The sequence below is a fragment of the Dermacentor variabilis genome, unplaced genomic scaffold, assembly GCF_050947875.1.
Source record: "Dermacentor variabilis isolate Ectoservices unplaced genomic scaffold, ASM5094787v1 scaffold_12, whole genome shotgun sequence".
Lineage (NCBI taxonomy): Eukaryota > Metazoa > Arthropoda > Arachnida > Ixodida > Ixodidae > Dermacentor > Dermacentor variabilis.
Genome location: NW_027460280.1, coordinates 47,764,366 through 47,790,338, shown reverse-complemented (window position 1 = coordinate 47,790,338; position 25,973 = coordinate 47,764,366). Strand labels below are relative to the sequence as shown.

At 46.6% G+C, this 25,973-nt stretch overlaps 1 protein-coding gene across 1 annotated transcript in view; it reads left to right on the top strand.

Annotated features, from left to right (window-relative positions):
• LOC142566095 (uncharacterized) overlaps positions 1–8,636 on the top strand; it is a 155,032-nt gene extending 146,396 nt beyond the window's left edge. Inside the window, exons 5-6 of the mRNA XM_075676863.1 lie at positions 2,176–2,211; positions 8,094–8,636. Coding sequence (XP_075532978.1) covers positions 2,176–2,211; positions 8,094–8,590 — 533 coding nt within the window. The 3' untranslated portion in view covers positions 8,591–8,636. The remainder of the gene's footprint in view (positions 1–2,175; positions 2,212–8,093) is intronic.
• Positions 8,637–25,973: the final 17,337 nt, after the last annotated feature.

The window sequence follows — 25,973 nt, the reverse complement described above, 5'->3', positions numbered from 1 at the left end:
ATGTCAGATTGGGAACTATCCAGGTTTTAGTGACGTCGCATGACAGGCAGGTGAAGTGCATGAGGGTGATCCAAAAAGTTTTTGACCAATCGCGGACGGCTGCCATTGCAGAATTGGAATAAAAAAGTTTGGTTGTATGTGCTATGTACAGGGTGTCCCCACTAACGTGCACCAATATGCAGATGTCACGTAGCTGAACAGAACCAAGGTAATGTTGTTTGCCATCCCTTGGAGACACTCAGATTATCTTTTGCATTCGACCTAATTACATGATCAGTCTTAATTAGTTAAATTCTCAAATATTTTAATTATATTAAAGGTGTCAATTAGAAAATTGAAGAGCAACATAAGAAAACTTGCGATGCAGCTTTCTGTTGCTCAATACGTGCTACATAAATGTTTTTCCGAGCTTGAAAGAAGCCCGCGAATACACGCAAAATTAGCGCGCGACTGGCCGCTCGAGGCACTTTGCCTGTATTCGGGGGCTTCTTTCACGCTCGGAAAAACGCCGTTATGTAGCACGTATTGAACAACAGAAAGCTGCATCGGAAGTTTTTTTTTATGTTGCTCTACAGTTTTCTCTTTGACACCACTAATTAATTATTTATTTAATTAATTAAGGCTAATTGTGTTAGGCTGAATGCAAAAAATAATCTGGGTCTCTCCAAGCGACGGCAAACATTACATTGGTTCTGTCCAGTACGTGGCATTTGCATATTTTTAAAGTCTTGGGGCATGATAGTTGGTACACCCTGTACGCTGCATTGCTGCTCCTGCTCCATTCTCATAGAAGCCTGGACTACTGCCAAGATGTGTTCACAGCTTTTTGTCTCGGATCCCCCTATCGAGGAAAGAAAATTAAATTGAATTAAATTTTCTTCGTGGGCATACCTGTAGCCCTCCACAGCATGGCGTCGTTCTGTTGTTGGCAAGCCATTTTCGATGCAACCGAGTGTCAAACCGAATTAGTGAACGATTACTTAATGAGGTCGAAAAGCTGCACATTGTGTTAGGATCGAATAAATAAGAAACCATAATATATTTTGCAACCTGTAAGGCGTAAGCTACTTCATAACAATACCTTGATTTGAGCGAGTTGGTTCATAAGCTGCCGTGATGGATGCCTGCGACGGCAACATGACACAGGCATGCACCCAGATCACTCCTGGTAATACAGCGACTGTAACACAACGCTTAGCTGGGGGTACTCGGTTGATGTTCGCTTGAAACCACCGCCTCCGCATCGCCAAACTTCAAGTGTATCTAGGTCAGAACCGTTAAAATGTGGTTTATCAAAAGTTTAAAAAAAAAAGGCATTCAAGAAAACCCCATTTTCTCAGACAGAAAGCCTGCCACTGCGTGTTTTTATTTAATTCGTGCATTTCTTTTTTCTTGTGTGGTTTATAGCACCACTGGCGTTTTGTGTTTGTTTTTTGCATCGTGACACAATTCCTTTAAGGCTTACATTCGCATTCGTTCTTGCATAAAACCGCTCTGCTTCGACCAATGATTGCTGCTGTGTATGCGGCGCATTGTAAACTTCACCTTCACAGTCGACGTCCGAGCTGTAGTACACCATAGTCCGAATACGTGAAGGCCCTGGCCGTACCCATTCCCTATAGCGGATATGACGGCAACTCCTCGCAGCCCCTTGATCCCCGCTCATGCAAGCAAAAAAAAAAAAAGAGAGAGAGAGAAGGCCTCTCCCCAGCGCATCCGCTGCATCCGCACGTCACCTCTGCGAAATCGCTGTCTCTGTATATCGGCAATTTTGAAACGCTTGTTGGAGCTCGCCTCGACGTCAGTACGAACGGGATTTTGGGCGTGCGCTGAATTTCCACATAGTGCTGGTACATTTCCGGGGGAAAACGGGGTCTCTCTGTCATAACGACAGCCCGCATTGAGCACGCGGCGGTTTCCGCGGCGTCGCGTCATTTCATCGCTGGGCGGATCGACGTGTGAGGGAAGGCGCAATAGAAACGAAATGTTATTCAACTGCGCCCTTCGGCGCACGACACCGTCAACTTCCGCCGCCTTTTCTCGAGACGTTTAGCCTTTGTGCTATAGCGTTCTGACAATAGATAGGAGCCGTGTCTGACTTCAATTATTCTTTACCTAACACTGCTTGTTGTTTTGTTGTGGTGGATTTCGTTCTTGCTTTATTTTGTTTTTCAGATTCCATTGACGGGTGCCTACTCGAAGGAATCCAAGGTGGGTACTGTCCCTAATTTAGAGAGTATACACGCTCATATTTAAGTATACGTGGCATAAAAGTTACATAAACATGAATATAGTGCCTCCGTAAGGCAGGCCTACGTTTCGATAGGCGGATCTGTTTCTCTCAAAAGCGGTCTCGTCATCCACGGCCCGTTAGTTTTAACGGATTGGTAGGGTGACGTCGCGTGCGGTCGTTGTCGGCGGCGGCTGACTGTAAAGGCAGGTAACCTTCTTGGCGATTCCCGTCTGCAAGATAGCTTGTGAAATAACATCAAGCTGACATAGTTTTCCTTTTGCGTACTTATCGGGTCACTTTCCATGAAAGGAGGAGGACGCAACAGAAGTTTTACGACACACCTTGACATGTAAAAGAGCAAACATCAAGCGACGTAAGCGTCGAAGTAACAGAAAGAAATATATTTGAAAAATAAAGAGCAACTTTCATAAAGGAACAAGGCGTCACGGAAGGTGTATTTCTTTGGCGAGGAAAACAGCACATATCAATTTAATCAATCATTGTGTTCAGAATTATACAAAATGCAGTGCTTGCGCAAGAAGCAAAAGAATCTGTGAAATGCCTTTGAACGATTGCATGCACACGCGAACGATATTGTTGTCGTCTGATACGGGTGAAATTGGGCACAAAATTCAGGCTTGTAACGGCAAAAATTTTAGCGTGATGACATCTGCCATTATTGTTCCGTTGGGATGCTGCAATAGAAATTTCGGTTTTGAGCAAAATTTTGCGTTTTTTTTTTCAATTGGAATAATCGGGGCCCGTATTCACAACATATGTCTAACGTAAGAGCGTCTCCCCAGAGGGTGGCGTTCGCGTTTACTTATGATAGCGGTCGGTGTGATACGGTGGCGATCGTTCAAACTCGAACTGTACTCACATATCGCAAGGCAATTTTAGGAAATACAAGTCCTTTTTTGGTGGCACTTATGTAAGGGGCCCTGCACAGCGAAGTCTGCTACCAGCTCTTTTCTTTTTCTTTTGTACACCCACACTGCCATAGACATTTAAGAGATGCGTGGTTATAAGGTTACAAGTTATAAGATGAGTGTTTATAAGAGATGAGTGGTTTAGGCACACGGCGCATAAACGCTGTGTGCGTAAAGCTTTTCTTTCGTAAGTATACTCTGTTGCAATTGGCTTGCCGCCTTCGCTAATATGTGCAGCATCAGGATTGCCCGGAATTTACGTTTACGGACAATTCTAGCGTAAGAGATTATTTATTTATTTATTTATTTATTTATTTATTTATTTATTTATTTATTTAATACTGGCCAAGAACATTAACTCATAAAACAATACGTAAATGGCTACTTATACAATTTTAACGAAGCCAACGGGGACCGAGTTGACAATGACTTCTGTTTATAATTGTTGTTTCCTATTGGCCGGCAACCTTCGTTGATATGTCCAACGTCGCGACTGGCCAACATCTGATTTTACGAACAGTTGTAGCGTAAGAACGCACTTGTGAATGCGGATCTAAGTCACATATTCAGAAAAAGCGCTTTTTATACGCTAAGATGGTTCGTAAGAGCAAATTCCTGTCAATCTTAATGTTGGACATACATAGTTTAAGTGGAGTCCGCCAGTGGTGAAAAGCACGTACGAACGAATCGCTTTTTGAATACGACCCCTGGTATTCTGCGTATATAGGAATGTGAATTCAATTGAATTATGGGGTTTTACGTGCCAAAACCACTTTACGACTATGAGGCACGCCGTAGTGGAGGACTCCGGAAATTTCGACCACCTGGGGTTCTTTAACGCGCACCTAAATCTAAGCACACGGGTGTTTTGGCATTTTGCCCCCATCGGAATGCGGCCGCCGTGGCCGGAATTCGATCCCGCGACCTCGTGCTCAGCAGCGCAGCACCATAGCCACTGAACAACCACGGCGGGTATAGGAATGTGAGAGGGCATTTGTTTCACCCGGCGGAATTCCAGCTGAGAAGAAACGTAGGTGTGTGGTAAAACAAGCTCATTCCGTGAGGAATGATGGTGAAATATTTTGTGCAAAAGGCAAAGGCGCATAAATCTACAACGAGATCGTAACTCAAGAATACACTGAACTTATACTTGCTGTCTTGTAGGTATGAAATGAAACGAAACTGATTAGAATGGTGTTAATTAAACCGTTTCTAATAAATGAATGAGGCTGTGTGCAACTTGTGTCCCACACTGAGGCATGGTATTCAAGTTCGGTAAGTATTACAGGGCGTTATAAAGTTTAAGCTTTAACGAAGGAACCTGTGCTCAATTGAACGAGATGTGTTCTAACATTCTATTCGCGCAGTAGTCCAGATGAAACCGGATGAAGTATGAACCCCGAGGTATTCGTAGCACGCAACTGATTCCGAAGCTGTGTTATCAAATGTAATAAGCGGACTGTGTATAAGGTGGTTCTGGTGACGCGCATCAACTTGCGCTGTTCAACTTGCGCTAAATTTATAATGTTAAGCTTGGTACACCAAGCAGCGATGGCATTAAGGTCATATTGGAGCATAATGATGTCAGTATAGACGTTACATCACGCAAAATCATCAGCGGAAAGGTAAATATGAAAATAAAGGCTTGTAGCTAAGTCGTTGATGTGGATCTATAAAAGCGCAGTGATTCAAGGAATGAGGCCTAGTTGGACGCCTGAGTTGACAGGACTGGAAACAGGCATCAGTTAGCAGACGTCTGTACCGATCACCTTTATCAAGCGATTGTTGATATCTTTGTTAGTATGATGGAGTTATAAGTTCTACTACTTTCCAAAAGCTTGGAGGCAATATAACCATAGCTTGGGAAGGAAGGAAGGAGGCTTCAATTTACAAATTAGATGTTCGAATCCGCCTGAAGCGATTTTTTACATTGCAGGTGAATTGTGGCGTCAGGGCCGAGTAATGGGAGGCGATGTTACTGGACTCACAAGAAAAATACTTGCTATGACGACATCATTGCGGGTACATGCGGAACGTTCACTTGGTATAACTTCTCAGGAACTCTCCACAATTCTTATTACGTTATTCTTCATATCAGTCACAATGTTAATCACCCTTGCGTGCCCCTTAATAACTTATCTCCCTCATATCTGCAAAGAAAGGATATTCAGCTTCTTATTTATTTATTTATTTATTTATTTATTTATTTATTTATTTATTTATTTATTTATTTATTTATTTATTTATTTATTATCCACTCTGTTCCACCACATTTAGGGCGGCCCGTTCAGACCTGAGAGAAATGCAATTTCATCATTGCTTACACCAAACGTTTCTTCCGAATGTCTTATCAGATGAAAGCGTGCAAAACTGCTTCGTCTGTTTTCGGTCTGCCAGCCAGAAGCACGCACAACCGAAGTAGATTTCAATGATTTACTGGAGCTGGCAGAATTAAACCACCATCTGGGCCGCTATTTTGTAGCGACGCCTTATGCCTTATTCTATATGCTATTTTTATCATCCACCACACACGGCCGCCGAATCCCGTTGATAATGTGGGCAGACTGTCGCTCTGACCACTGGCCAAACGCGAAAAGTGTGAGAAAGCATAGAATCGGAAAAAGGCATCGCTACAAAATACCGGCCCTGACGATACAAGATAAGGTACTCGCCAGTTGGGTGCAATCACTCCTCTATAAAACTATAGCCGTGCGTCTATGCGTAACGCGTCGTGTGGTGGACATCGTGGTTAAAACTCCGCTGTTTCGACGGTAGCAGGAATAATGACCACAGCTGCACACACCTGTGCTCTCGCGCAAATGCCCAATTCCGTGATTGACTGGGGAGTTTTGGGAGGCGGAAAGCAGGTTTCGTACGTCCCTATAATCACCATCACTATATGCACATACGGCGTGATCATTTTTAAGTCTTACGGAAGTTTTAAAAGTCCCTGGCAGCTAGGTCGCATAACTCCTGTTCTTGAGCCGGATCACTCGACAGGGCGGGCATTACTAGCACGAGAAATCGAAACACATAGTCAGCTAATTAACGAAAATCGCTAAAAACTTCCTATTTAATTGCCTTACGGCACGAACTGCAGTTTACGAATTTTATCGCAAGGCGTATCCGCTTCAAATGAATCTCCAGGATCGCACCAGTTTCAAGATATTATTTACCGAAGCGTGGGACGAAATATATGGGCGTTCCAGTTACTTTCGTGCTTTAATACATAAAAAAAGAAATACGTTTTGCTAAAAAACGTTAAAAGTGAAACAACAGTGCATTCTCACGGCGAGCTTGACGGCGCACATCTGCAAATTTGTGTCACTCTGGAAATTCATTCCAAGTAGACACGCCTTGAAGACTCACCGGCTACTATTTGTAAATTGCGATATGCGCCGTAAGGTGATTAATTAAGAAGGTAATTACATAATGTTTTAATTAGTTCCATATGTGTTTCGATTTCTCGTGCATGTCCGCCTCTCTGAATAATCCAGCTCAATGACTAGAATTCCCTTTCTGCAACAGCCTATTCCGTAAAACTTAAGAAAAAAAATAGAAAATGCTCACCCCGTATGTAGCAGACGGACCAATGGAGCTGCGCCAAAGCAGCGTCCCAAACCGGAACATCGCCGGCAAAAGGTCACTCTCAGTGCTCTTGGAATCGAAGAATGTAGGGCTGATGTAGATTCTTCCGCAGGATAATGCATTCACTACTGCTGAGCACTGCAAACAGGCACACTTTCTTCCCGAAAATTTGGCAGAATTAAAAAGAACGTCTACATAATAGGATCACAGTCGCTTGTTCAACCACACTGGAACGCATGCCGTGAAAATACACCAAAAATTACTCCATTTGCGATGAGTAGACATGTTACCACTGGTATAGACGTCAGGTTTGCTTCCATTCGATCATAGCTTACGTTGATGTTCGCAGCACCTTAATTACCCCAAACTGAAGCTCTTGAAAGTGAGCTTAGTTTTTTTTATTGTCCCCAGCGGAGCCAGCAATTTGTCTGCCCGTCAGCAAGATGCCGGGAACAGCGATATTGGTTGCGCCATTGACTTAGAAGCCTTAGCTTTGAAATAAAGAAGCGATCCATGTTTGGTCGCAACATGAAAATCACTGTTTCACAAAACCAATAAAAGAAGGGCACTGCAAAAATCACTTCCTCTGTTGTTTTGGTAATACTTTCTTTACTTCTGGTGCCGACAAAAACGTGCTTACTGTCTCAATTTTCATATCGTGTCTTGTGTACTTGACATTGGCGTTTTTCTTTTGTCTATTTATTTACGTTCTTTTAGATGGCACCAGCGACTGTTGGCTACATGGCCGCCAGGGTGCGTTTCTCCGTCAACATCCGCATCCTTCGTGCACACATGAAGGCATAGGCGACCGTGATTAGGTCCTTATACTATTATTCAAATGTAGCAAGCGAAACGTCCATAGTGTATGCTCTTGGACAACAGACCAGACACCGCAATAACGTCGGTAAAACGTAAAAGAAAAAAAAAAAACCTTCAACAAAAATAGCATGATCTGCACGTACCGCAATCGTATGTGCTGAGAATTATGTGAATGTAAAAGCACCTGTGCACAAATATTCCGGCGTACTCTTGAGGACTTCCTCGAAAGCTCAGGCACCGCTTAAAATCTGCAACCTCTGACGTAAGCAGAGGGACTCTTCTACATTTTTCTTTAAATATCCGTCTGAATCGCATGAACGATTGCTCTTACGGTCGAAATGTGGACACGTGAATGCATAGTTGCATCTCCCGTGGCCCCTTTGCAGATGCACCGCTATTTAATCATCGTCGATTTCATTTATTTTGCGATCTTCTCGTTGAATTAGGATCAACACGCTTTTTCCTGGTGACTTTTCCGCTCTATACAGAGTAATATCGGTCGTTTCTAAACTCTCTCTTCTCAGCCAATATCAGCGAAAGCCTGCTACATGCAGAAGATCCCCGAATTGTTTTCGGGGAAGACGCCCAGAGCGCGATTGTGCATGTCAACTACGCGGAGGGGACGACCGAGTACGCACAGGAAGACATGCAAGGTGCAGTCTTGGTCGGGGGTGAAGAACCTCAGTGCGCGTATGTAGACCCTCTGGATAACGGAGATTTCCAGGCAGTGGTGGAAGACCTTCCGGAGGAGTGCAGGGGCCTCCTGAGAGCCGCTATAGCATCCTGGGGCAAGGCTAAAGACATTACACGCGAAGACATTCGGGTTTCGGAAGAAAGCATCCAGCAAGCAGCTGAAAACCTCCAGGTAGCGGGTGAAATCTTCAAGTTTGTGGGCGAGGTGTTCCAGTTCGCGGCAAGAAACACCGAGCTTGCTGCTGGAAACCTCCAGCGTAACGAAGGGAACCTCCAGGACGCCGACGAAGACCTCCAGGATGCGGCTAGGGACCCCGAAGGTGAGTGAGCTTCGTCCTTCTTACATTTGCGTCCGTGCGCCTTCCGTTCGCTGACTTTTTGACCCGTCGAAAAAAGAACTCCCGCCCACGGGCTCTTCTGCTGTGGTGTGCTTCGAGCGCGCGCCCGTGTACACGGGAACGTGGAAAAAACGTGCGTCCCATCTGCCAGGTCATGCGCGCCGTGCACTCGAGAGGCACCGGAGCAAGCGCTGCTTTTTTCTCCTGCTTCGCCTCTTTTTTAATCCCCGCTTGCGTGCCGTTATGTCATCGTCGTCGTACTTGCTTGTTTGTCCTATGCTTCGCCTTCCGCCGAAGATTGACGCCGGCTCCCGAGGAGCCTGAAATAGCCGGCTGTTGGTAGGATGAGCTCAGGTGCGCCTCACGAAACGTCCCGTTCTAGACGCGGGTTTATTGGGCTCGCATTCTTTCCTGCTTATTTTTCTCTTCTTCACCGGACGTGGATATTGCGCACGCAACTGCACGGGAGCACGCAATGAGAGCTCTCGTCACTTTCCGAATGCTTCAAAGCCACGTATTTTCTTCGATTACATGAGGCTGCGGCCAATTGTGCACGCCGACATACATATGGGGTCGAAGAACTCTGTTTGCCTAAAGCTTAGATTTACCCTGCCTGAAATATTTGCCTCTCATCGCATATAGCCAAAGTAGGCTCCAGTACGCAGAGCTGTGAGAACTGTAGCGCACACACAGAGCAAATTAATCTAATATCCAAGACAGAGGCCATCGTGCGCTGAACCGGCATCGAACCTATAGCGACGGATTCCTATTATATATCCTTGCGCCGAACCGATTGCGTGTGCGATATATGGCGAACATGATACCAATAATAAGAGAACGTACTAAACAACTATAGTTGAAGGTATGTCACAACCGCATAACACGTGTGTATTAAGTCACCCGAGGAAAACTTTCATGAATCCGCTGGATTCAGTGGCAGAGAGAAAAATTACTGCTTCGATGACTACGGCGACAGCGCGATGTCTCCTGTGAAAGAATCGTGCGAAAAATGGTTCAGAGAACTCCGAGTAATGAACTTATTTCGATATACTGTTTCGTTTTGGACTGTGGAGGTCTGCAATGTCAACTTGTCATTGTGCATTTTTAGATGGCAAGACGTCGCATGCACTCGCAACGTCATGAAACATTATGACGCCCTCACAGCGTACTTGCGACCGCTATGAACGAGCGCAAGATATTTACAATTGACAAAGCACAGGAATGCATAGTTTTTCGTTGAAGTTATAGATACGCGCAAGAGTAACTCCAGACATCTCGGCGCTTAAGCCACCGCTAATAAATAAATTCAAAGTCCGTATAAGTACACCATCGAACCCGGGCCCGTATTCACAGAAAAGTACTTACGCTAGAATTGTTCGCAAGAGTACATTCCATCCAATCGTGTTGACAGGCATACCATCAAATGGGGCCGGCCAATGGGAAACAGCACTTACGAACAAAAAGCATTGTGAATTCGGCTGTTATTAGGACGCATTTGTCTTGTACAGCATTGCTCAAGAAGAAGAAAGCTTTTGCTGCTTGCAGTATTTTATCGAATATAGATGACAAAGATAACAAAAGGGAAATTCATTAGCACAACATGGGCTATTTCGAGCCCTGCCACCCTCATTTCGGCCAAATGTACCTTTGGGACATTCAGTCGCACAATAGCCATCGAAGTAGCCTCTGAAACACATCTGCATATTTGAGAGCCTGACAGGAGCTCACGCCCTTACACATTTTACAAATTATTTAGTGAATGCGTTATTCGAAATTAACCTACAGAACGCTTGCTCTTTAGCACAAGAAGGAAACTTGTTACGGTTATGAAAGTAAGTCACTTATGGGCCCATGTATGACTTTGACACCACTGCCATCGTTCTGTCACCTTCTATTCCTGCGGCATTCGAGGGATCAGCTGTGGCAACACCAGCACAGCAGTGCTTTCTGCCGTCGCTTTCTCTTGACTCTCGAGACCATTAGTGCACTTCATACCTTCGGTTCGCCGCACTGCGGCTGCATTCCAACTGGACTGACGTTATCTTCCATGATAACTTTGATTATAGACGTCGCTGTTCCACAGGAACCGACGCATGGGTCGTCGGCATTGTACATAGAAGGGCTCCGCATGTGCTCTGCCACGAGCAGGATGGGGATTAAGGATAATGTTACATCGCAAGATAATTAAGATACCGCGCTACCTCTATTCGTTTTGCCTGTTGCATTGAGGAGACTGTTCAGTTGCCATATTCGGCACGTGCTCCTGTCCTATCTTGATTTATTCTTTTGCGCTGTGGCAACAACGTACGAGGAACGACCCAAACCACGTATACGCAACCAAAAAGCCAGCATGTGCTGCGAAATGACGAGCTGTGTCGACGAAGATGCGCGCTTCTATACTGGTTGATGCATTAGATAATTGGCGCGTCGGAACACGTACCACCATAAAAATTGTTTTCATCGATTTGCTTGACCTCTCCTGGGTACTCGCTAGAGTCTAGACGTTACGAGTAAATGTCCAAAATAGTAACTGCTTTTTTTTATGGAATCGTAAAGAAAACGAAAACAAACACAATAAGAGACCTGGGGCGCTATAACGTAAAACTATTCCAAATTTTTCTATTCCAATTCTGCTATCAGCCCTCCACGATTGGTCAAAAACTTTTTTCAACCACTCCCACTTCACCGGTCTGTCAAGCGACGTCACGAAAACCGCGATACCTCCCCATCTGATATGCTGTGTACACACTGATTATGTATGATTCGACAGAAAAAAGAAAAACAGTTATTTCTGATTCGACCCCTTTTCGCCATTAGCCCTCGGCTATTGGTAAAAAGTTTTCGGGCTACGCCCACTTCACCTGCCTGTCACGCGACGTCACAAAACCGCAAGAATTCACCGCGTCAAAGTGACGTGTACGCGATAAAGATGCATTATTATGCCGAACAAAACTGAATTTTCTTCGGAATAGCCGCAGGCTGCCCCGTTCCGAAAGTAATAAAAGATGGCTGCCACCGATCCCTCAGACGCTGACTACTCGCACCTGCCGGAGAGCATGGGTGTATTTGCGTATAATAAAACTTCTTGCGTGGCCGTGTAACGTTTTCGAGCACTTTCGGCACGTTTACCCCTGATTCTGCCAACTCTTCTTTGCTGAGGGTCCGTTTTAGCGTCATTCTTGAGCTTCCGTTGCATGCCGCCGCGATTTTCGACCAGCCACCGCAAGCTAAGTAAGGGAAAGCCGACCAATCGTGGACGCCGGCACCACCCTCTTCATCCGGTTATCGACTTTCAGTGCAGTGGCTCGGCCCCATCCAATCCCTCTCCACTTGAGCTTTCTCCTTGCTTCTTGTCAGCCAATTAGATACGACAAGCCGCTCAGTGTAGGCAATGTTATTCGTTTTTCAAGCAAACAAAAGTGACCTCCTATGAACGAGGAGAGCGTTTGATTGGTCTGTTCAAACAACACTGCGGGTTACCGCCCCGTGCTTGCGTTGGTCGTTACGCAAATTTGACGTCAGGAGATTGGAATAGAAACATATTGGAATAGTTTTACGTTATAGGGCCCCTGCTCCATAAACTGAAAGCCCATCTTGCTGTACATAGCACTGAGCTTTGTCAAAGTTAATGGGGTCACAGAAGGGCTGAACGTTTTCTTTGACATAAGAATTACCTGTATTTGCTGTTAGTGCGAAGGAGATTTTACTTTCTTTCTTAAATTCATTTCTGTGCCCTTGAACGATTTTGTGTTCTAACTTGTCAATAGCGTGGTCGCGCACACCGCCACTGGTATTTGGTTTCTGAAGGCGTTGCATAATCATGCTAATACTCAGCGTTACAGAAGCAAAAGGCTCTCAACGTGCACCGTGCACGCACTTGTGAAACAGGACGTGAAAAATGCGTTTGTAAGTGCACTGAACGCTTTTCGAGAAAGACGCCGAAAGCATCTGACGGCGAATACTCGTCTCCGTAACTCCTTCGGCTTTGCTTCTGAGTTTTCTTTCGGGTCCCGCTCCGGCGCTCTGCCGCGCGAGCGAGCGGGACTCCAGGGCGTGTGCGCGGCCGCCCCCTCATCGCGTCCAGCACGAGCGACCTTGATGGAGTACCGCCGCGAAGAAGCAGCGGCATTCCCGCTCCACGCGGTAAGCACGCAAACGAAGCCAAGCTGGGGGCTTGGAAGGCGCCGGGCACGCGCCACGAGCCGTTGCGCAGCTGCGCGCCCTGCTCTGCTCACTCCGCGCGCTTCGGACCACGTGAGCAAGAGGCGGGCCCCCTCAACTTCGATCCTGGTCGCGCGACCTACATTTCATTTTGCTTGTTTTCTTTTTCTTCGTTTATTTTTTCGGGTTTTTTTGTAGTCGTTTTTTCACATTGCCGATCCCAGCGTCACGGTGACGGTAGGTGATGGCAGAAGAGAGAGGGTCGCACGCTGGACGTTTCGCCAGTGGGCCACGGTTTCAAGGGCGCGGGCGAGCTCTTCTAGGGAGCGCTCAAATTTCGCCCAGCTGCGAGCCTTGGTGCGCCAGCCGACTGGGCGCCGAAACGTTCCAACGGCACGTGCGCTCCGCGCATGCACAGGCGCTCTGCGTTGACTGGGCTCGACGGCGTGAGTTACGCACGCGCGAGCTGCCGGCTCGTGCCCGTTCATCTGAACTGCGAGCACGTGGCCGGAAAGAAGAAAGTAAATACGAACAAACTAACAGTACGAACAAACGATCGTGGCCGTAATCGGATCGTGGTACCGGAAACAGCTAGGCGAGTGGTGCTTGCTGCATAAGGAAGGAAGTAATTGTGCCAGCAAGAGTGTAAAACTATGACTATCAACTTTAAACTAGCAGAAGCAGTTGGTTAGCGGGGGGGGGGGGGGGGGGGGCTTGCGTGCTCAGTGAAGAATGACGGGACATTGTACCAAAACCATGTCTTCGCGAACGCGATAGTCGAGATAGTATGAGCGCATTGTATGTTTATCAAGCAAGAGAAGTTAAAAAAATTAGGGGGTTTTACGTGCCAAAACCACTTTTTGATTATGAGGCATGCCGTAGTGGAGGACTCCGGAAATTTCGACTATATGGGGTTCTTTAACGTGCACCTAAATGTAAGTACACGGGTGTTTTCGCATTTCGCCCCCACCGAAATGCGGCCGACGTGGCCGGGATTCGATCCCGCGACCTCGTGTTCAGCAGCCCAACACCATAGCCACTGAGCAACCACCAAGCAAGAGAAGTGACCATGGGAACGAGACGACAACCGTTCGCTCTCATTTTGCGACCGATCATATGCTTTCACCTGACCTATCATGTGTCATGTGGATCTACATTTCCCGATTAGTTTCCACAGTGGATTGTTTCCCTGCAATGAATTCGCTACTTTATGCTTCATAATAGTGGGAGATAGGCGGTGATAAACAGGAAGCATAGCCCTAGACCTTGAGAGAGTGCCAGAATTAGCAACTCGTAATCAAGTTTTGGGAGAACAAGACTAAATACCGAAAGTCACACCATCAACCTGACTGGACGAGCGAAGATGGGCAACAGATGGGACCAACCAGAGCGTAACGTCACGGTCGATGGGCAGAATGCCAGCGTCTTCGAAACGCTGTTCATGCTTGGCGATGTAAGAACGCAAAACAGTGTCCCCTTACAAGACTGTTGCTGATCTTCTGTTGATTTTCTGCTAAATTTCTGTAGCCTTCAATGAACTTTCTTTTTTTATGAAAGCAACTGAATTTCTATTTTTACTTTCGTACATGTCGTTGCACAGCTGGCCTATGCTGCAACGCGACTGTTCATAACTCTCACGATAGCTGTAATCAAGCAAAAATAGCTGGCAGCTCCTCTCTCCTATTTAGGAGCCAAATAAAGCACCAAGGAGATTACGCGCAGTGACACTATACTGTTTCTTTGCTGCCACTTCGCTTTGCTCGCGTGCAGTGAGTGTGAGACGAGGGCTGCGCTTTCGCCACAGGGGTTGATGGCAGCGCCGAGGAATGACTGCTTTCGGCCTCTTTTATTTCCCACGGGACGAACGCCATATTCCCGGAAACAACGAAACTCCTCTCGCTGCTACGCGCACGCTTTTGCACCCCTTCCGAGCGCGGCTCGGTGCACACCATCTGTACGCGCAGCTGCCACGTGGCATTGGCTTCGAGCGCGCAGCGAGGTTATTAGAGGGGCCGTGACCGCCGGGCTTATAGTATTTAGTGCTACCGTTCGTTTCAAGTAAAACATAATTTCATTCACTTTACGCATTTCGGTTGATCATTGGTTCTTACCGAAACGTCGCCTTCAGAAAACTTCCGTCGCCTAATAGCAGAAGGTGGCAAAGGTGGCGCTGCAATTTCCAAGAATAATTTTGATCACGAACGGGCTTAAACGCTACGCTGTGGTGCACTTCTGACACCTTGATTACCTCATCAACGTTAATCTGATGAAAACTGTCGTAAACTTTCGACCACAATTCAACTAGCGCGACAGTCAGGGCTGTTCTGCCACTTCTATAACAGTGTGGCGGCGACGGGTCGCGGTGAGTTTTGGTCGAACATGGGCTCCGAATCAAATGAACAAAAAGGCGTGTACGGTGTCTGAATGCAAAGAGCTTTGAGTTCAACTTGGATTTGTTAACATCTTGGCCGCAACGATTTCAGAACGATATCTGCACCCATTCAGTCAATAAAGATGAAGCATTCTTTAAAAACTCTATTTTCGTTAATTTCGTCGTAAAAGGTCGATTACGAAAACGAAAGTGAAGGTACGCCGAATGCCCAGCGTCGGCACGTTAGTGTGGCGTCAAAGATTTTATTCAAGGTACTTCTTTTTTTTGTATTTGAGCGGTTGTGGCTAAGTAGAAGTTCTTCAAACTCGGTGAATTTAGTCCTTGGCTCTTTCATTATACCATGTGTATCATCCTTGCCAATAAAAAAATAATTAGGCCTGCGCAAACGCCATCAAAATACGCACGACGAACGAGTACGGGAATTTCAAGACGGCGTCGCCACCTGTCTTAGTTCTTGAGTCTTTTCTGGCTTGCCAAGCCTCTTGCCGTGCTCAAAGTGGGTGTATTTTGGTATTGTATAGAAGGGTAATCTGCTAATACACTTCAGATACTTTTTCTATTTGGTGTCCCTTTAACGGACGTGGAACGGTGTGGCATGTCAAGCACGAACACCGAACGGTTGCGAACTGAAGTGTTCGTGTGCACAAACACTAATTTGTAGGAAAAAAAAAATAAATGATGTAGGCAGGTGCCGAATTCACCAAGATTTCTTAGCCTAAAAACTGCTTTTGGTCGACCATGCAGAGCTTACCAAGTGCTATTATGACGAACGCGCTGTCTTGATCACTCTTGCGCACTAAGCAAGCTTCGCTTTTCATCCGATTAGCCGAATCAATGTATTGGTTTCACGTTGTTGTTAACACGTTGTTGGTGCATGGTTTGGACCGAAACTGTGGCGCAGCAGAAAGGACAGGGACGATTGTTGTACGCCACAATTCTGGCCAATTATATGGCTGCAGCAATCTGTAAGTTTTCTGCGCTTCTCCCCGCGCCCTGCGCGACTACTCTCGGCGGGAGCCGCCTTCAGCCGGTGATGCGCTCGTGTCAGAACCTCCGTTCTACTCTCGTCCACGTTCAGCGCGGCCATCTGAAAGACAAGTCATCTCCGTAGCTGCGGTGTCCGTCGAACTGATTTTGGCGAGGTACCTCTTTTTTTTTTGTTATCTCTGGCTGTCATTTTCTTTTACCAACCTTGCCGAAATCTGGGAGAAAAAGAAGAAACATCAAGTTTACACTTTATTGTTCTTTACAAATATTTATCGTAATACGTTGAATAACTTCGATTAGGACGTTCAGTATGAAGCACAATTGACGATCGTACACCGCTCTGAAAGGAAGCACTGCTATGTGAAGTGGGCTTATCCAAAATTTATGTAAATAATGTAACTATACCCGCCATGGTTGCTCAGCGGCTATGGTGTGAGGCTGCTGAGCACGAGGTCGCGGGATCGAATCCCGGCCACGGCGGCCGCATTTCGATGGGGGCGAAAACACCCGTGTACTTATATTTAGGCGCACGTTAAGGAACCCTAGGTGGTCGAAATTTCCGGAGTCTTCCACTACGGCGTGCCTCATAATCAGAAAGTGGGTTTTGCACGTAAAACCCCATAATTTAATTTTTTTTAATGTAACTATTTTACGTAAGCTGTAAACTTATGTACCGTGTTTATTCACTTTAAACACTCTAAGGGAGAGTTCTATTAATATTCTACATTTTCTACCGCGCTTCGATTTTTTTTTTAATTCGCCAATTTTTGGCAGTTCTACTTTCAACAATCGGCCCCATACTATCTTTCTTTCTAAGATTAAAAAAATAATAATTCAGACCGGTTCAGCGTTTACCCAAGGAGAATGCTTTTGCATTTTAATCTATCTGAATGTGGGAGTAGGACTTAAGTGGAGCTTGCCTCACCACAATAGTTGCGGAAAATAAGCTCGCTGCCCAGAGAAAAGCCACGCGCGCTTATTTTTCAAATTTTTGTGTTCCTATTTTCTCAACCTGGTTTATAAAGCTGGCCGAACGGTGAGAAGCTCTTAGTTCTTCGGACGTAAATTTTTGTCTATCATTCGTGTGGCAGCTCAGTTCAATTCAGAGACGGGTGCTAGAACTCCATATCGAGGCTGCGCCCGGCACAGTCATATATTATTTTGTGGAGTCTGTCGATGAAGGAAAACCTTATTTATTTCCAAGTAGAACACCCACGCAAGCGCTGGGGCTCTAGGGAAATGGCGCCGCTTTGTTCGAGCCCGACGTTGATACAAACACAGAAACACCTGGCACAGTGCTCGAAGCCCGACGTAATGAAAACGTCGAACCGAACGGGCATGGCTTCGATGCGCCGTGCTATGTGCATCAACTCCCAGCCTCTGCTCGTTTGTGCTTCCTGGGATCGTTGGAGCGCCACACTTCTCGAAAGTCCCGATTGATGGCCACCCACACACTCGCCCACAAATGTCTCTTTTCGTGGAAGGTTATACAGCAGTCTGCTTGCTACATTGCTCGAATGCCGCGCGAACTACACTGTCGTGTATACTTGTGAAAATGTTTTCTCGAATAAAAGGGGGGCCAGAGGTGCACTGAAGTGTCGAGCTATTGTTTCTTCATCCCGCATATGCGCGATTTGCGGATGCAGAAAGTGCCATCGGCGTGCATGAACCTCTGCATTTTGTGATCCGCGTTCATTACAACAGCCGCACAATAGAGCTGAATCCTCACAATATAAATGCACCTTCGGATCATAGTTCTACGCTTTAATAAACAAAGAATATAGTTGTTATTACTGACGTTCATTAATTGGTTTCTAGAGAAGCACATAACTGCCTATAGCCAATGCTGTTCAGTTATTTGAATTATTTTCTCGATCTTCTCACGGTTCGTCGGGAGCTTTTCTATCTCCCTTTGGGCATATTTGTGTCTGTTTAATGTACGAATTATGACCTTTTCTGCAAATGTTCATTTTCGTATTCCACGTGGGCCCAACTGCGCGGTAGAAGTTGAACCCGCGACCTCGACAGACAACTCGTCAGCCATTGCGCGGCGTCGCGACGGCAGATGCAAGGGTCGACAGAGGGCCCTCGTCGGCTCTTCGTATAGAGAGCGGTATGGCCAACGTTGTGGCGGCGGCCTGCCTTGTTCGGTGTCACCTGTGGCCAGCCGCACGACCAAAGCAGCGATCGGCGAGGCCTCCGAATCAACGCGGTATACTGTCCGTTGACGCGACGAACTTTCCTTGTTGTGGGGGCGAGCATTCAAAGTAATGCGCAGCCAAGCGTGCAAGCTCGAGAGGAGCCACCAACTTGGGCGCGGCGCCGCACGCGTCGTGCAAGCCGCTCATTCGAGGCGTAATGCAAATTAAAGCTGTGTTCATCGACACCCGCCCCACCGCTTTCCGTGCCATTAGATATCCCTACCGCACGCGACCGAAAAGAAAAACCTGGCTCCGCCTTCGCCAGCCGACTCTGCCACTGGCCGGCGCGTGCCCCGTGGCGTGCGCCTTCTTGGACGCGTGCGCCGCGGACGCGTGCTACCCAAGACCGCGCCCCCGTCGGCAAACTTATAGGCAATGCGCACCTATAGTGCGATAACGTCGGGCGGCAAGACGCAGATGGAGACACTGCGCAAGCGTCGTACATCGTTTAATATTTCCCTTCCCACGTCCTCCACTCATTTCGCTCCAAGAAAGCGCAGAAAAGGAGAAGGTGCGCGCACGCTCCCGTTCTCGTGGTCGTGTATATAGATAGGCCGGTGCGAGGAGGGGAGCGCGCAGCCGCAGCGTGCTGCGCTACCTTGAATCCTCGGCGTTCAGTCGTCGCGCGTCTGCGCCGCGTTGGCGGGTCTCTGGCCGCGGTGACTGATGTCGCTTCCGGTGTTTCCGGCACAGGCTGACATCTTCCTCCGCGAGCGGGGCAAGCCCTTCCGCACCCCCTCTTGCGAGACCCACCCTCTGACGGCCGAGACGATGGTAACAAAAAACAGCCTGCTAATGCAATATGCATGCTTCTTCGCAAGATGTCCCGATCGCGTCCCGCATCTACTTGCAGTTTTTTTATTATTATTTTAAAAAAAATAAATCTGGATGGCTTTCGTCCCTCAAACATTTGCAAATCTAAGCTTGCACCCTACGATTATACAGGGTTTTCGAAGTTTAGCCATAACAGTAATATTAATCAAAACGCTGTGCCACCTATGCAAAAGCTGCTTGCACAGACGGTTCGTGCGCTTTAAGGGGCACGATTTTCGTGGCAAACAAGTCACAAAACGCATAATTAACAAGAACCTCTCACTTAATTTTCTTCCTACCGCGATTATGGTATATGTTATTTGCAACTTAAGCGAATCGTATTTGAAGCCAACTTCACTTCGATTATCCTGGAGTGCTTCTGTTCCGAGATATTCATAATCCAATTTTTGCACTCATTCAGCTAATTTGGAATTCAGGGGAATGGATTTCGACACAACGGGAAACCTCCGTTCTGACTTAGCTTGCTGCGTGTGGCACGTCGTTTGCAAGCTGGGAGAAGCTGATAACAGCGCTTTTGCCATCAGCAGGCGAAAACAAGCAGCAACTTACTGTTTTCCTTTCCCTCACGTTGACATTTCCTTCACGGCTTGACACTGTGTCGATTTCCAGGTCCCTGAACGCGAAATAAGCTGACAGAGTGGCAAATTTGATGATAAATATCTCGGAACAGAGCCATCTCCAAGAGAATCGAGCAAATTGAAGGTGCCTTTAAATAATCTTGTCTTGAAGTTTCGAATACTATAAATATACCATAATCATGATAGCAGAAAGCAAAAAATATAAAAGTAATATTGCCGCGCTGTGGAGGCATAGTGGATATATGCCGTTATGCTACTAAGTCCGAGGGCGCGGGCTCGCATCCTGACCGCGGCGGCCGCATTTCGATGGGGGTGAAATGCAAAAACGCCCGTGTACCGTGCATTGTGTGCACGTTAAGGAACCCCAGGAGGTAAAGTTAATCTGGAGTCCCTCACTACGGCGTGCCTTATAATCAAATAGTGGTTTTGGCACCTAAAACACTTATTGTTCGCCAAAATTGCGTCCGCCAATGTGCATAACTCGCCTGGGCATGCAGGCTTTCCGTGTAGATTTTTATTGATATTAACTTTATTATTTTATTTTATTATTTTATTGATTTTTATTGAAAGTACGGTTAGTTTAACTTTGAAGACGGCCTGCATATACATAATGTCGCACATCTGTGCTGTGATACTCTTACCACAGCTGTTCCTAACAAAATGAGCTTTGAAGGTGGCACCCAAGGGTACCCAGCCCTAGCTTTTTTAGGCCATCGACCTCTTCCCCCTTCCCCCCCCCCCCTTGATTGCGTCCGGGTGAGTTTACTTGAACATTGACTGTAACAGCCAATTTGCCTGTACTGATTTTCTTTATAAACGGCCGTGAACGGTCATTGAAGGTGACCGTTCACAGGTGAAGGACTGCGCAACGCACGATGCAGCAAAAACGATAGTTGAGACAGGAAGACGACGGTGCAAATTAAATGGAAAGCACAGTGGTGCAGCTGATAGAGCGGAAGTGGAGTTGTACATGGGTCACGTAATGCGTACAGCAGATAGATGGCCGGAGATCTGTTTAACAGAATTGGTGCCCAGGAAAGGAAAACGCAGTCGAAGGCTGTAGAAGATTAGGGAAGCTTTATACGTAGCCTGCATTCGACTGGCGCAAGACAGGGTATACCGCTGAGAGAGGTCTTCGTACTGCAATGGACATATAATAAACATGCCGACAAAGTTAGCAGTCGCTGCCTGTTGCAAGTTTTAGTTCTACGCATGTGAAGTCACACACATAGTTCCACACACATATATCTGATTCTCCGCACGCGTTGTTGTTGTACATCATAAACTGAAAATTGTATTGAGAACCATGATACAAACGATGTTTTTATAGCATAATTCTCGACCTGCATATTATGTTTAGGCGCGCAGCAAGTGTTTTCACTAATTCCAACATTCTTTTTCCTTTATTTTTTGCGTTGGCAACCATGATCGATCTTTTTGGTATGAAGGCGTAGTCGTGTAAATGCAACCTATTGCATTGCAAATATTTGTTCCTGGGGAGCGCACGTACAAACAAAACACGATAAAGAATGCAGGACAAGAATGGTTAGGTTCCCACTCGCCCGCTTCTCAGTCCTTTTGGAAAAATTTGGCCCATACTGGAAGAAGAGAAAAGTAGCTGGAGTCAGGTATTCGCGCAGACCATCTGCAGTGTGTACCTTGCGATATATGCGGCTGCAGGAGAAGGAAACAGCCGTTGTCGTTTGGTTTGTGCTGTGAATCTCTAGTATTACAGTGATAGAAGCGTCAGTCATTCCATCCACTTTTCTCGTTGAAAGCGCTCATGCATGGAAGTTGTACAGGATCTTGTGGAACGTGACGTGCGGCGCAATTTAAGGCGTACGAGTTTTTCCTGTATCCCTGACCTAGCGTCAGTGTTCGTCCAAACTCTGTTCTCATGCGCTTACGAGTACGAAAGAAACGTCATAAACTATCAAAATGCGATCGGCATTCGCACTTCGCTAGAATGGAGGCCAAGATCGCCTGCAGTGATAGTTTATCGACGCGCTGCGGTTCCATTTTGTAGCTCAACAGCAGGGCGTGCGAGTAGCTCAAGTGTGAATTATGCTTTCGTTGCAGCTGAGTGGGCAGGAAACAATAGTAAGGAAATCCCTACGGTTCCTTAACTGCGCACGTTTTGTTTCCCACGGTGCATGCATGGCGATAGAGAAGACGAAGAAACGGCGCCGTGTCTTGGTCTTCTCTGTCGTCTCGAGTGCCCCGTTTCCGGTACACATCTCCGTAATGCAATACAAACTATAGCCTATCAGTATGTCCTTTCGATCCTTCTACGCCACGGGTATTTTTTATGCAGCCCCCAGATAAGCAGTTTTCATCGGTATACTTCACTCAGTTTTTTTTTTTTTAAATAACGTTCACACGGTCGAAACACGCGCGAGAACTATAGTATAATGTATACTTGAAGAGATCATGTTTACCGGTGGTTCAACACGTTGTGCTATGGCTCATGCATGTTACGGCTCTTGTTTCTTCACCATTCTCGCTCTCTCCTCTCCCGAGACGTGGATGTTTATTTCCATACCTTGACGCAACCTGGGCGAAGACGTTTCGCAGTGAAACCGAGTCTGCGCACCCACCCACCTGGGCGGCAACCTATGCATAACGCATATTCGCTCTAGTAACGCCTGCCATTGCCTTATTTCTGTATCCCCCCCTCCCCCATCACTTCGAGATAACCAGCCATATGCTTAAGAGATTAAGCGAGGCGACGTACAGACGCACAAACAGCAGTATCCGCGTGTCATAAACGAGGAGCCACCGAGCAATGCGCCTTGTTTTTTCCCCGCTCTCAAGTTTCTCAACTTGGCAGACTACATATACGTCGCTGCGCGTGAATGCTATTAAAGGCTCGTAACAAAGCACACACACATAGGACAAAACTTGTCTGGCGCCGCTGTGTTGCGTAGTGTCTGTTCTGAGCGCCCGCAGAATGCTGCCCGTGTCAGCCCATGAAGCCACTTTCGCATCTGCAATTCCAGCGCGCGGGACACGTGCTCTGCTATATAGTATACTCTCTTCCCTTCTTTCTCTGCGCACACATACACATGTTCTCCTCCTTTCAAAGCAAGAAGAATGAGAAACGATTGCTGTTTTGCAAGAATGCGTGAATTCTATGCTGTGACTTGCTGAAATCCTTACTTTTACGTTATTTTTTATTCGTTTCTCATCTCTCGAGTTGGTTATGATCACAGTGCTGCGTTGGCGCTCTTGCCGAAACTGTGCGTCGTCATGAGCGTGCGTTTTCGCGTACACTGTTCTTGTCGGGCATACAGCGTGCAGCACTTCAAACGTCCCTGTTTTGCCACACCATGCACCGTATAAGACTGCAAAAGGCAAGGCGTATAACGCGCGGATGAAACGCGATCACGCGTCGGTAAAGTTGAGTTCTTCGGGCGCCTTGCATACTGCGTTCTGGATGCTCAGTATCAGATTGGAGGTTTGAGCCAATTTGTATGTGTAATAGATAGCCAGCGTATCACTCTAATATCTGAATGCAATAATGAAAGTGGGTGCCTGTGCCGCCTTACCTTCTTGTCTGGTAATTGCGCTATATTTCATATGCTGCATGCTCAACATTACCGGCCCGTGTACGAATGAGGACGTGTACGTGCGTCATCGAACAAAAGCGCTACAGGCTCGACAAATATCTTCGTTTGTTTCGCATGGATAGTGCACCGTTGTGCGCAGGGGGCACCTGCACTGGCCCTGGCGCAGTTCCCTGGCCTCTGGACCGGCCGCCTGAGGCTCATATGCCCTCTTTTGCGTCACTATAGCACGCGGTATATGTCTAATTGAATTTCGATGTGCAGTTTGTCAGTGGAATGGGAGCAACGAAAACTTAGGGAGAAATGCTATGTGACCATGCAAGTCAATCTTCACTTGAACGTTCCCAATGTCACCTTCACCTCGTAGTTCGTTGTGGTTCGTTAAAGGCTTACTGACACGCCCTGAAAAGTCTCTACACACGCGTGTGTTCGCACGCATCTACATATACACTCGCACACGCCTTCCTCTAAAGCTGCAGGCCAACGGGGCAAACGGCAGCGGTTGTTCCGACTTTCTGCCGACAGTTTCGGGTAGGGGGAGGGCGACTGGTGCCCGCCTTCGACTTGACCAGGCGGCCCTGTCGCGCGCCCATGTGGTGGCGAGCCCAGAGGGTCGGGAGAAACGAATCCTGCGGTCTGCAACCACGCCGCGCCTGCATGCCGCAGCGGTACTGCGCGCGCATTCTGCTGGCTGCCATCTGCGGCCGTCGTGACTGCTGCTGCTGCTGGCTATGTTTCTCCAGAGCCCTGCGGTGCCGGTTTATCGCTTGCTTGCTTCGGCGGAGACAGGAGAACGGGAGCGACCGACGCGTTTGCGACACGGTTTCAGCTGTGCGGCGACGCCCCGCTCGCTGCTTTGATCGAGCGGCACCAGACAGTCGTACATGCCGGCTGCACAAGTACACGCAAGTAATGAAACGGATACGTAAAAAAAAAAAAGAGACAGCCGATACGAGCAGCTTGTAAACTTGCGCGCGTGCGGCAACCATGTGTTTTGCTCGTGTCTTCACACGGTTTTTGACGGGTTCGTCCATGATTTTATGGCCACCGACCACAACACTTTAGAAATAATGTCGAAGCATCTCTGTTCTTTCAACTCATATGGCGACGTAGACTCCCTCGTATCAACCTCGACGCCCCTAAGGATCGGGGATTGAAATGTCGCGTAAGAGTCTGTCTATTCACTGGGCAAGCTTCTTGAGTAAATCACTTCTTTTCAGTAGCCCTAGTAAACTTGTCTTGGCTTTTGACTGCGCCAAGTGTACTTCCACAATTCACGTGAAATAATAAGAGCCACTGGGCCTGGAGAGTGGTTGTTTTCCAACTAATGTAATTGACGGTACAGGGGACACGCAATAAAAGTTCGCGAATTAAAATTTTCACTCGGTTTTAAGAAAAGTCACAGAAAAGTCTCAAAAAACTCTATGTATATCTGCCAGTGGGCTCTAGCTGCTCTGCAAACGGTAAAGAAAAAGATAGTGACGAAAATTTTCATCTGATGACAGTGGCTCTAGCTGCTCCGCAAACGGTAAAGAAAAGACTGGCGAAAAATTTCATATGAAGACGCAATTTGAAATTTGGGCATCACTTAGTGCACGTTTCTGCATATAAATGTTTTCCGCGCTTGCTATGCGTTAAAATAAAAGGAAAAGCTACTCACAAATTGACAGCTGCATCAAGCGACCGACGCCTCTCCGACGCTTGATGCGCCACACCCATATAAAGTTTTCTGGCTAGGTATACTACGGCGTTTTTTTATTTATTTATTTATTTGTGCATACTCCCAAAATGCTTTGACAGGTAAATGATTATGTTGATTGATTGTCTGAATTCCGCAAGCCGCATCTGGGTCCGTATCAAAAAGGTTACTACGCTAGAATTGTTCGTAAGAACAAATTCCAGTCAATCCTGATGCTGGCGCATATAATTGGCGCAGGCGGCAGCCGATGGCAAATAGCACTTACAAACGAAAAGCTTTGTGAATTTGACCCTTGAACTGTTAGCAGGCTGTCATTACCGCTTTCAGCAAATAAGCCCGGCAAAAAATAAAAGAAAAAAAATAGTTATAGTAATAAAGAGAAAGTAAAATCCAAGTAGGATAACGTGTGTGTTTTGTGTGTGTGTGAGAGAGAGAAAGAGAGATAGAGCCTTTGCCTATCTCGAACATCAAGTAAGTTTAGAGAGACATGAACGTGCAAGTCTAATTAGGCGGGTAGTGTTCTTGTAAAATTCTTCGTTCATTTGACGAAAATGGTTTAGCTACTGCTAGCGGAGAAAATAAAAGCCAAGCTACCCTTTATGGAATTTCGCGCCGAAACCTCATTGCCAATACGGAAGTGTGTGGTGACGGATTTCAAAGTATTTTCCCTTATTAAGACTGTTACTTGCGCCGGACATATTCTCGAAACTTCCTAGGCCGAGTCCGTGGTTCTTTCAGAAATGTAATGTTTCTTTTTTTTTTTTCTTATGAACTGCCGACTATACATATATATATATATATAGTAGACGTTGTCAAAATCTATTATGCGTAGCAACTTATGTGTAGGAACATTATGTGTAGAAGTTTACCGTCTTTTGTTTTCTGCGTCCTTAGAGGATTGCAAATCTTCATCTAATGGTAACAGCTTTACCGCAGAAGCACAATTTACTCATAC